Below are 13,222 nucleotides of genomic sequence, written 5' to 3'. Positions count from 1 at the left end.
CTATTATAAAAAAGATGGCTGCAGAAGCAGAAGACTGTGGTACACTACATATAAAAGTCCACACAAAATGAGTAGTGTGACTAGCAAGGCTCTTCCAAAAACAACAGGAGGATGAAATATCAGATGGAAATACTTTATTTATATTTATATTTAGTGCATTTGTATCCCACATTTTCCCACCTATTTGCGGGTTCAGTGTGGCTTACAATACATTGTAATGATGGAAATACAATTTGTTACAACTCGATTATGGGTTACATTGTGAGACAAAGTCGGAGTATCGTTAAGGGGAATAGAACAATGGAAAAAGAACGTTGGAACAGTGAAAGAACAACGGATACTAATAGGGCAACAAGACAATAGCAGGAGAGCATTCGGGTATAACGTTTTTATCTGTAGATTAGGTTTAAATGTGATAAAATTACGGGGGATGAGAGTACAGAAAAGAATGTATTGATGCATTGCTAACAGTGTGTGTGGACTTCATGTGTTTTGATCCTTTCGATAGATTTTTTTCAAAAAGATGAGTCTTTAATAGTTTGCGGAAGTCGGTTAGTTCATAGATTGCTTTCAGGTTGCGTGGTAGTTTATTCCAGAATTGCGTGCTCATATAAGAAAAGGTTGATGCGTGCAGCACTTTGTATTTTATGCCTTTGCAATTAGGGAAGTGGAGGTTGAGGAAAGTTCGGGATGATCTTTTAGCGTTCCTGGGTGGTAGGTCTATTAAGTCAGACATGTAGGCTGGGGCTTCACCATGAATGATTTTGTGGACTAGTGTGCATACTTTAAAAGTGATGCGTTCCTTGAGTGGGAGCCAGTGTAGCTTCTCTCGTAAGGGTTTCGCACTTTCGTATTTTGGTTTCCCGAAGATGAGTCTGGCTGCTGCGTTTTGGGCTGTTTGGAGTTTTCTCAGTGTTTGCTCTTTACAACCTGCGTATAGTGAGTTGCAGTAATCCAGATGGCTGAGTATGACTGATTGCACTAGGATGTGAAAGACGGATCTTGGGAAGAATGGTCTTATTCTTTTCAGTTTCCACATGCAGTAGAACATCTTTTTGGTTGTGTTGTTTGCGTGAGTTTCAAGTGTAAGGTGGCGGTCAATAGTGACTCCAAGGATTTTTAAAGTTTATATATTCTTATATGCCCGACACGGCACCGTGGTTCGGCCAAGTGCCTGCCTCAGCGGTCTTGATGCTGATTGCCAATATACATAGGCTTGAAAAAAACGTTGTCTATGATAGGAAAGACACTTGCTGTCTTGAAAAAGATGCAAAGTGTACAAACTATTATAAAGACCAAAATTACTGAACATATAGGTATAGATTAATAGGACAAAGCCAACATGGATTTAGTCAAGGGAAATTTTGCCTCACTTGTCTGCTATACTATTGGGCTCATTTTCGAAAGAGAAGGATGCCCATCTTTCAACATAAATTGGAAGATGGGCATCCTTCTCACAGGGTTGTCCAAATCGGTATAATCGAAAGCCGATTTTGGACCAAAGTTCAAGGGGGCGTATTGGAGGCGTAACAAAGGCGGGACTTGGGTGTGCCTAACACTAGGATGTCCTCGACCCATAATCGAAAGAAACAAGGACGTCCTTGATGAACACTTGGACTCATTCTGCCTCGCCTCACCCTATGCTTGGAATAAACTTCCTGAGCCCTTACGCCAAGCCCCCTCCCAAGTAGTAGTAGTAGACTTCCCTTTTGATTATGCCCCTCTAAGTATACTTCTTTGAAAGGGTGAATAAACATGTGGACAGAGGTGAGCCAGTTGATATTGTGTAGTTGGATTTTCAGAAGCCTTTGGCAAAATACCTCATGAACAACTCCTGAAGAAATTAGAAAGTCATAGGATAGGAGGCAGTGTCTTACTGTGGATTAAGAACTGGTTAAAAGATAAAAAAACAGAGAGTAGGATTAAGTGGTCAGTATTCTAAATGGAAAAGGGTAGATAGTGGGGTTCTGCAGGGGTCTGTGCTGGGACTGCTGTTTTGTAATATATTTATAAATGATCTAGAAATCGGAATAGTGAGGTGATTATATTTACTGATGACACAAAATTGTTCAAAGTTGTTAAATCACAACAGGATTGTGGAAAATTGCAAGAGGACCTTACAAGACTGGCAGACTGGGCATCCAAATGGAAGATGATATTTAATGTAAGCAAGTGCCTAGTGATGTATGTAGGAAAGAGGAATCCAAACCATAGTTATGTGATGCAAGGTTCCACATTAGGAGTCACTGTCCAGGAAAAGGATTTAGGTATCATCATTGATGATATGTTGATTCCCTCTGCTTAGTGTGCAGCGTCAGTTAAGAAAGAAATATGATGTTAGGAATTATTAGGAAAGGAATGGAGAACAAAACTTAGAATATTATAATGGCTTTTTTATCACTCCATGGTGTGACTGCACCTCGAATATTGTCTCTAATTTTGGTCACCACATCTCAAAAAAGATATAGCAGAATTAAAAAAGGTACAGAGAAGGACAACAGTGTTACTGTCCTGAATGTGAGTCCTTGGACTGTATTGAGGGCCCTGACCCCAAAACCAGGGAATCCCAGGTGATGGCAGATGAGCCAGATAGAGGCCAGTGAAGGGTTGAGCTGGAGCAAGGACTGCAGGTACACTGGCCACAACAAGGGGCTATATCAAACTTGGCTGGCACTAGAGCAGGAGCAACTGAAACTGGATACAGGCAGCACCATGAGTTTAGCTGGAATGTGGCAGGACAAGGCTTGGCAGTAACAAGACAGGACTGAAGCTTGGCAGGAACAAGGCAGGACTGAGGCTTAGGAGGAACAAGACAGGACTGGAGCTTGGCTGGAACGAGACAGGAATGAAGCTTGGCAGGAACAAGGCAGGCATGAAACTTGGCAGGAATGAGGCAGGATTGAGGCTTGGCGAAACCAGCAGGCACACTGAGAAATGTTGCAAAGGCAACAAGGAACAGCACTGGCTGGTTAAAGTAGGGCCCAGAGGTGACATCATCCTCGGTGCCCATCGCTGATGCCCATGGGCCTCACATATGTACCTAAGGCACACCACCACAAGGGTCCACTGGAGGACATCTGGTCCCATGCTACCATGTGGGACCTGAGCAACGGTGTCAGCTTCGGTCGGCCACACAGCTAGGCCATGGTCTTCCCTGTGTCGGGAAGTTAGTCCAGGAATGGCAACGGCTGTGACAAACAGAAATGATAAAGGGGACGGAACAACTTCCCTATGAAGAAAGGCTGAAGAGGTTCAGCTTGGAGAAGAGATGGCTGAGGGGAAATATCTATCTCTGCTAGTACTGGATGCTATTTGGCTTCTTCATGTTTTTCAGGTCTCCCCGGTGTCTTTGAACACCATATTCTTTCTATCCTGTGGAAGCCTTCAGTTCCACCCACTTGTCTCATGTGATCCCACTGCTGCGACATCTCCCAGGTATCTTTGAACTCTATACTCTCTCTCTCTCCTGTGAAAGCCTTCGGCTCCATCCACTTGTCTCACATGATCCCAATGCTGCGACGTTTCCCTGGTGTCTTTGAATGCTATATACTCTGTCTCTCCTGCGGGAGCCTTTGGCTCCACCCACTTATCTCACATCTCCCTGGTGTCTTTGAACGTTATACTCTCTCTCTCCTGCGTGAGCCTTCAGCTCCACCCACTTATCTTACGTGATCCCACTGCTGCAATGTAAGCAAGCTTTCCCAGAAGACCATCTCCGTTTCACTATTTATTGGTGCTCTTGTTACTTGGTTACGCGCGCCGCTTATTTTTTCCCTACTACTGCACTTTGCCTTCTATTTTGTCTGCATATTCTATCTAGTTCCCGTTGGAACCATTTTTGAAATATCTGCCCAAGGATTTGTGTTTTTGTGCATTTGCTTGCTTTTAGTGTGCTTATTACTAACCACTGCCATTTCATTGTACGGCTCCCACCTGTCCTGTTGGGGAATCAGCGTTGTCCGCATGCTACCACTTTCAAAGCACAGCAGCGGCATTGTAGGGTGACTCTCTCTTCGACAACTGATACTACCAATCGTTTTCAGTTACTCTGAATAGGTCTTTTAAACTGTAGGTCCATGCAATCCAAAACAAAGTTGATACAGGATCTCATTCATTCATCAGAGTGTAAAATTCTGTCTTACAAAAACTTGGATCCATCCAGGTGAGGGGAGTTTTCTTTACAGTTATCTTCCCCCAGGTTATGATGTTATTTCACTTGCTGGACCCTCTAGGCTAGGTGGGGGCCTTGTCATCATTTATTCCACGAATCTCCAACTACACCACCTTGGGTGAATCTCTTCATAAACACTGTTAATAAATCTAAATAAATAAATAAATAAATAACTGAATAATCATCTCCTTTCCTGTATCCAGAGATTCTTACAGTTTGTCCTTCTGGATCTCTTCCCCTGGTTATTTTACTATGTTATTGCTTTCCATTGCTATCCTAGCTGCAATGGGATGCTTGCTATCAAGCCTTGACAGAAGCTTCAATCTGCTATCAGGATTTTCTCATTCTAGGAGATTTTAACACCCACTTTGATGTTCCTGCTCTTCCTCACTCTAAAATATTTCTGTCAACTCTTGCTGATTTGGATTTACAACAATGGGTTTCCATTCCAACTCACAAAGCTGGCCACACTTTAGATTTAGTTATTACTCAGAATAATTCTTCTTTTTCCCCATTTGCTTTTTCCTACACTTCAGTTCCCTGGTCAGATCACTCACTTGTCCAATTTTCCATTTTATTTCCTACCCCCCCCCCCCCCCATCATACTGATAAGCCATACCCTAAAATATCAAGGTGCCTGGCCAAAGTAGACCCACATGATATCCCTCTTGCCCTGTTTTCTTTCCCTCCAGATTTCAATGCCCTTGATCTTGACACTATGACTTCTACTCTACACACTGTATTGTCTTAGACAAAGTGGCCCCTTTAAAACCAGTTACTGCCTCATCAGATTCCTGTTCACAACCTTGGTATCATAATAGTCTGTGTTTGCTCAAAAAGCAACTTCACAGAGCTGAACTCAAATGGAGGAAGACTAAAGCAGAAGAGGATCTTTTATTCTTTTGAGCTAGATTAAGAAATTACAATTATCACCTGAAGAAGGCTAAGTTACAGTATATAAAGGAACATATTCAGAAAACACCAAATCATTCTAGCGGACTTTTTTTTCTATTTTTCACCAATTGAATTTCTCTACCCTGTGCTGTTCTCCTAGCTCAGTCACTTCCCTTGGATCTTCGGCTGAATCATTCTCTCAATATTTTTCATCCAAAGTCCAAGATCTTGTTAAGACTTTTCCAATTATTGATCTCCCCTCTGACCAACTCTCAACCATTTCTTCGCCTGTGTCTCCATTACTCCCTGTTAAGGATTCAGTTCCCTCCTTTGGTCCGACTTCATGGTCTTCATTCCAGTTACAAACCCTTTGTTCAATGTCTAAAATAATTTCTAAAACAAGTTTGACTTTCTGCTCTCTTGAGCCATTTCCATCCTTGCGGTTAGATGTTCTGGAGTTGGAGCTTCTTCCCCAACTTCTCACTATTATTAATACAAGTCTCTCCGATGGTCAATTCTCTCTTCTTTGATTACCATATCTCTCTTTGGAAATCATCGATTGTGCGCCCAATTCTCAAGAAACTATCTCTTGATCTCCAAGCCCCATCAAATTACTGCCCAGTTTCTAATCTTAATTTCTTCTTGAAAGTTCTGGAAAAAATAGTTTATTCCTAGTCGGTATCTTTTGTTGATAAAACTTTTGCTCTCCACCCTAGACAGTCAGGATTCTGGCCTCACTTCAATACTGAAACAGTCCTTATGGCTATATTAAATGAAGTCTGTTCACATTGGGACAAGCACATGATGGTTCTTGCAGTTTCCCTTGACCTATCCGCTGCTTTCAATTTGGTTAATCATAGGTTAGTGCACTCACAATTATCTTCATCTCATGGATTTCTTTTTTTCTTTCTGATCACTCTTTTTGGGTTTCTTTTGCCTCATCTGTTGCTTCCCCATGTCCTTTGGTTTTGGGGTATTTTCATCTCTCCTGTTTAACTTATTCTTCAGTCCTCTTGCATCTCTGATTCAATCAATTGATATATCTTTTCACTTCTATGCAGATGATATCTTACTTCTCTTCCCTACTTATTCATATAATCCTGTTCTTACTCTGCTTCAAGATTGTCTCTTCCTTAATTCTAACTGGTTATATGATCACAGTCTGGTACTGAACAAAGAAAAGACTGTTTGTTGGTTTAGTTCATGCACGTCAATTCCTGACTCTGCACTTAATCTTTTTCAAATAAGTTTGCATCCTGTTGAATCTTTTCGTTATCTAGGTATTATCCTTGACTCCCATCTCTCCTTCATACCTCAGATTTCCAGTCTCTGTAAATCTAGCTTTTTGTTCTTTGCCCATTATGATCCGTCCACAGTTACTTTGATCAATCAACATTTCACTCCCTGGTTTTGGCTTTTCTTACAACTTGACTACTGTAATATCTCATATTTAGGCTGTCCACGCTCCACTCTGAAGAAACTTCAATCAGTCCAGAACACAGCTATTAAACTTATCTGTCACGCACATAAATCCAATCATGTTTCTCCCATTCTGAAAAAATGTCATTGGCTCCTTATAGAACAGCGTATAATCTTCAAAGTACTTACCCTAACCTTTAAAACATTTAGAGGAGGTCTTCCTGATTATCTTGTTTCTCTGACTATCCCCTATTCTCCTGCTCGTCTGCTCCATTCAATAAATGACCATAGGTTAGTTCTTCCCAACCCTAAGTCAGCACAGTAAGAATTCACCCATGCATTCTGTTTTGCAACCCCTTTCTTCTGGAACTCTCTTCCCCCTTCCCTACAGGCTGAGACATCTTTTAAGAACTTCAAATCCGGTTTTAAAACCTGGTGTTTTAAACAGGCTTTCCCTTCAGAATCCAAATGTTCTTAGAGTTGGTGTTCACTTTTAATGTCACCCATGTATTCTTCTTTCCCCTTTCTCCCTCCTACCTCTCTTCCTCCCTTTCTAACTCCTGCTTAGGTATGAATGACCTGGTTTGAATGTCCTTCCTCTTTCCTATCATATATTGTAGTTCCTATCATATATTATTTTCTTTTTACAGTTTTTTTGTTTTTATTTTATTGTAAATCACCCAGTTCTGTGAGTCAGCTTGGGTGGTATAGCAAGTTTTAATAAACTATAAACTATGACAGAGGTCTATAAAATACTGAATGGAGTGGAACGGGTAGATATGAATTGCTTGTTTACTCTTTCCAAAAATACAAGGACTAGGGAGCACACAATGAAGTTATTAAGTAGTACATTTAAAACAAATCAGAGAAAATATTTCTTCACTCAATATGTATTTAACCTTTGGAACTTACTGCCAGAGAATGTGGTAAAAGCAGTTAGTTTAGCAGGGTTTAAAAATGTGTGGACAATTTCCTACAAGAAAAGTCCATAAGTCATTATCAAGATGGACTTGGGAAAATCCACTATTTATTCCTGGGATAAACAGCATAAACTCTGTTTTTACTTTTTTGGGATTTTGCCAGGTACTTGTGACCTGGTGGCCACTGTTGGAAACAGAATACTGGACTTAATGGACCTTTGGTCTGACCCAGTATAGCAATGCTTATGTTCTTAAGCCCTTTTAAGCTTCAGTTAGTAGGCACTACTAGCACGCACCACAGCTTAGTAAAAGGACCCCAAAGAGAACTGAATTTCAATAAAATGTTCTTTCTCTTTGCAGCTCAAAAAGCAAGATCCTACTCCCTATGAGCAGAACAGTGAATACATGCCAATGGCAGCAGTGACCAAAGCTAGACATCCAGTATTTTGAGGTTTGTATTAAATCCATGTTTCAATTGTATATAATTGTTATAATTTGTAACCTTCGTCAAAGGTTACCATACAAATTTATTTAAATATGGACCATCTAGTAAATGCTATCTATGCTGTGTAATCTAACATCCTGTAGATATTTGGTTCCCAAGGTAGTAAACATAGGCGCCCCGTATAAGAGGCTTGGGGAGGCTAAGCCTCCCCAGCCCAATCGTGGACTTCCGCTTGTGATGTAACCCACCCTCCCGCCCCGCGCATTTTGATCTTTTATTTCCGTGGCAGCGACGTCAATAAGAAAAAGACTACAGGCTCGCCGCCAGCTTCTCCCTTCTCTCTGCACACAGTGTCCCGCCTTCTGCGGTGATGCATTTCCTGTTTCCGCGAGAGCGGGACACTGTGTGCAGAGAGAAGGGAGAAGCTGGCGGCGAGCCTGTAGTCTTTTCCTTCATTGACGTCGCTGCCACGGAGCGTATGGAGGTCAGCTCCGCCCCCTTTAGCCTCCCCAAACAGTTGGGCTACCGACCGTCTATGGTAGTAAAGGTTTTTCCCCATTTTGAGGCCCACTCACTATAACATAATGTCATTCATGTGCGCAAAACCATAAGAATTCAATTGTAGAATAGCTAAAAACAAGTTAAGATTTCATTATTCAAACAAATCTAGACAACTGAGTGAGGGCTTAGATGGCTAGATAAAAGCCTTCATGAACTGATTGAACTGCCTAAATTTAACTACCTAAATGCCATAAGGGGAGAAAGGGTATCAACATGGGCTACCATTATGATGGGTTATTTTACTACAGGTTGTGCTATTTTAGGTACCATTTTATGCAATGAGAACCTGTGCTATTACTTGTGGTAAAATAACCCATTTTAACGGCAGCCCACATTGTTAACTTTCCCCCTAGGTGGCTAAATTTAGCTGATCAAATTCTGGGAGAACCTTGGTATGGGTGGAAGGACAGGCAGCTAGCCCTGATTGTCAATGCTTGATTCATATGTTGGCTGGCCAAATCTGACATTAACATAGCAGGCCTAAATCTGACAGGGCAAGCTCCCCTTCAACACCGCCACCCAACAAACAATCTGTGCCTGCTGCTCTGATCTCCTTGCTCTCACAGTTCATTTTAATAAAAATAACCCATTGGACCCAAGTCCCTTACCTCCTCCCTCTCTCTTATACTTTATTTTGATTGCCAAAAGTCCGCACTTGACCCAATCCCCATGCTTCTTCCATCCCATAATAAGTTTTGGTTACAAATCCCCCTCTTGACCTAGTCTCCCTGCTCTCTCCTTTCCAGTCCTTAATTTTGATTTTAAAAATCTCCAAATCACCCACACAGCTATAATGTCTTTTCTTTCCTTCTATTGCTCCCCTGCTGACTTCCATTCACACCCATCTTACTTACCCAAACTCACCCCTAATTGGAACCACTGGCAGGAGGAAAACAGCAATTTCTCACTGGGGATTGGTCCATTCACTCAGGGGCCCTTTTATTAAAGGGTTGCTGTGCAGCTACCTGGAACTACAGCCGGCCCAATGCGGCTGCCGGCGGTAGTTCCACCTCGAGTGTGTTTCATTTCTGGTGCTAAGGAAAATAATTCCAGATTTTCTAGCATGGTGCTAACCCAGTGGTAATCAAAGCAATACCATGCACTGCCCGGTTACTGCTGGGTTACCGTGAGAGCCCTTACTGCCACCTCAATGGGTGGCGGTAAGTGCTCCCCCCTCATGGCCATGCGGTAGGAATAATCTTACTCCATGGTCATGTCTTTTTTAGGGGCTTTTTACCCACTGCAGTAAAAAGGGCCCTGGTGTGTGGCAAAAACAGACACCACCGCTACCGCAGGGCCCTTGTTACTGCAGCTTGGTAAAAGGACCCCTCAGAATACAATGAATAATTGAGGTAGCTGTCAAAACACAACTGCTGCAGAGCCATTGGAAGTGTAGAGGGATTCCTTCTGATCGATTCAGCTGTGAGTGAGTTTGACTATTTAAGAATGGAACAGATAGGAATCAAGAGAGGTGACCCCATTTACAAAAAAATCAAAATGAAGTCCCAAGAAGGAGGGAAGCAGAGAGATTTGGCTGGGTTGGGTTTTCTTTGTAACTGAATTAAGTGTTGGGAGGGAAAGGGAAACAGCAGGTGATCTGATTTTCTGTTCTTTTATATCAATGATGTGCTTGTGGTTTGCTCTAGTTGCTCTGAATCATCACCACCAAAAAGGTTTCCAGTGTGAGTATGATTCCCAACTACCTTCTCAGTAAACACCAGGGACCTAATATTCAGACTGCAGGAGATAGCTGGTGATGATCATTGAATATCCGGTTTAACTTTGGCCGGTCTGACTTTAACTGGCCAAGCTTGTTTTCAGTGCTGGCTGGTTAAAGTCAGACCGGCCAAATTTATTCTACCTATTGTGGCGGCCAAATATGGCCGCCAAACTTAGCCAGTCTGGTTTTAAAAATCAGCGGATAGCCGGTTATATAGCCGAATATAACCGGCTATCTTTAAGCCACTAACTGGTGATATTCAGTGCCGGATAGTTGGCTATCAGGCACTGAATATCGCTGGATAGTCACCTAAGTGCCGTTTTAGTGGCCATTTGCTTTTAAATATCGAGTGGCAAGGCAAATATTTCATTTTTTTTCTGCTATTACCTTGCTCTCCCTCTTTTTACTCTTTGTTGGCCATCACATTTTTGTTCTGATTATTTGAATACAGTGTAGTGTTATATTTTGTTTCTATGGCAAGCATCTTTTCAAAGTATCTCTTAAACTATCTTATTACTGTTTTATACCTAACTTGCCAGTGCCTTTGCTTATTCCTATGTTACCTATTTGGTTGCATTTCATTTTCTGAAAGATGCTCTTTTGGCTTTCACTGCCTATTTTGCGTCACCATCAAACCATGCTGACAGTTATTTGGTCTAATCAATCTTATATAAAGTATTAAAACATCTATATCTATATCTATATATAATATTTATTCAATTTCACAAACAATTAAAAAACAAGGAGAAATAAACTAAAGCTCAATAAGGATCCATCATAATACAATAATCATAAGAGAGAGCGTATACTAACTACATTTTAAGAAATTTTAGAGGGGAATAGGAAAAATGAAAGGGTAGGGATAACCTTCCATTAATCATAATACAGAAAAAAGGTAATCTTTTCCAGAGCAGGAAAAAGCGTCATTTTCAAATAAAAGATCCAAAATATTTATGTGGGTTCTCCGGCTAAAATACGAGAGGACATAACAATGCAACTCTAGGCTATAGAACAGTCTTTAGATGTTTTGAGTCCATAAAGACAAAGGGCTCAATATTCAGCTGGCAGTGGGTAGCACTTTTGCTATCTGTCGCCAGTGTTAAACCCAGATATTTAATGCGGGTCCATTTCCAGCGACCAGCATTGAATAACTGGATGGTGCTTTCCCCCCTGTTAACTGGGTCAGAGTGTGCCCTGTTTTGTTTCCGGTAGTCCATGAGGTAGTGGCCATTTTTGTAAGCCAGTTTTAGATCCCTTTCATGTGTTACCCACGTTAGAAAACGTTCTTACCTTGAATGTTGCTGAAAGAGGGCATTGTACAGCATTCTGCCAGCTCGGACCTACTGCTAATCTCAGTATCAGGGAGACTCTTTGCCAGTGGGGCACAACCTCTGATCTGCAGTTAACTGTGAGTAAACGTGCTTATTCAAATAAAGGACTTTTTCAAAGAGATGTCAGGTGTCAACTGGTGTGCCAAGGTTATACAGCAGCAACAAGTCCTAGAGGCCTGCGTGTATGTAGGTCCCTGGAGCACGTTTAGTGGGTACCGCAGTGCACTTAAGGCAGGCGGACCCAGGCCCATCCCCCCCTACCTGTAATACTTGTGCTGGTAATGGAAGCCCTCCAAAACTCACTGTACCCACATGTAGTTGCCACCTTCACCCCTAAGAGCTTTGATAGTGTTGTACATTTGTGGGTAGTGGATTTTTTTTTTGGGGGGGGGGGGTTGGGCGGCTCAGCACCCAAAGTAAGGGAGCTATGCATGTGGGAGGTTTTTCTGAAGTCCACCACACTGACCCCTAGGGTGCCCAGCTGGTGTCCTGGCATGCAAGAGGGACCAGTGCGTGACAAATGCTGGCTCCTTCCACGACCAAATGCCTTGGATTTCGCCGGGTTGGAGATGGCCGGCATTTTTTTCCATTATCGCTGAAAAACAAACCCAGCCATCTCAAACCCGGCGAACTCCAAGGCATTTAGCCGGGCTAAACCGTATTATTGAAAAAAAAAGATGGCCGGCCATCTTTTTCGATAATACGGTTTCGGCCAGCTGTAGTGCCGCCGCCAACATAGATCACCGGCGATCTATTTGGCTGGTGACATTCGATTATGCCCCTCCACATGGCTTATCCAGTCTGCCCATCCATGCAATCTACTAATCTAATCTGATACAAATTTTATATTCTACAATAAGCCTATCGAGTTCTATGTGGATTAGATAAAGACAGCATTCCTGGGAACTATAAATCACATAACAGTGTTTGCAAACTTAACATCCAACCTAAAATTTAAGACAGGTATTTCCTAAACAGCCATGTTTTTAAAGATTTCCAAAATAACAAATAGCTGTTAAATTGCCTAATAGTTGGAGGTAAAATATTCCATGTCTTAACTCGTGTGAATGAGAAAGCTAAATTGTTTTAACAGAGGGTAAATGAAGTGTCAGAAAATCTCTCAATTTCCTAATGCTATCATAAGTTGGAAAATTTATAAGAGACAGCATATATTGAGGAACAATACCATGTAATATGTTAAATATCATAATGCAAATTTTAAAGTAGATTCTAGCCTTGATAGGTAGCCAGTGGAATTTACAATGGTGTCACCCTATGCCTGTCCATTATGCACAAAGTATGTTATCCATGCATTTTTTGGGGGTTTCCATTGTTTGCCATATTATCCAACTTTTCACTTATCCTACAATGACTTGGTCCCGTTTATGTCGGATAATCGAGACTGCACTGTACTTACATGTCTAGATCTCTGTGAAACAGAGATCTCAAGGGGGCATGGTTTAGAAGAAGAAAGTTCAAAGATCCAAACAGAAAAAAATGAAGATCCACCACAAAAATCAGATGCCCAACATGGCCATGTAATTTTGGTTATGACTAAATGATCACACTGTTGGCCATGCTTTTATGTCATTTGTTTTATCCTATGAATTTATTTTGTGCTTATTCATGTTTGTTACCTGACTGGAACTACTTCATCGGTTTGATATGTTGTGCCCCTGATGAAACATGGTTATGTTTGGCACCTAGCTTTGAGAAATAAAATACCATTGATTAATTCCCCTTGTGCTGGATCTTCTTCTA

At 41.6% G+C, this 13,222-nt stretch overlaps 1 protein-coding gene across 1 annotated transcript in view; it reads left to right on the top strand.

The window, feature by feature from the left end:
• LOC115474573 overlaps positions 1–13,222 on the top strand; it is a 43,667-nt gene that overhangs the window by 25,272 nt on the left and 5,173 nt on the right. Inside the window, exon 4 of the mRNA XM_030210089.1 lies at positions 7,765–7,855. Coding sequence (XP_030065949.1) covers positions 7,765–7,854 — 90 coding nt within the window. The 3' untranslated portion in view covers position 7,855. The remainder of the gene's footprint in view (positions 1–7,764; positions 7,856–13,222) is intronic.

Source organism: Microcaecilia unicolor, chromosome 7 (assembly GCF_901765095.1).
Source record: "Microcaecilia unicolor chromosome 7, aMicUni1.1, whole genome shotgun sequence".
Taxonomy (NCBI): domain Eukaryota; kingdom Metazoa; phylum Chordata; class Amphibia; order Gymnophiona; family Siphonopidae; genus Microcaecilia; species Microcaecilia unicolor.
The sequence above is the reverse complement of the archived record's forward strand: the minus strand, read 5'-3'. Positions and strand labels throughout refer to the sequence as shown.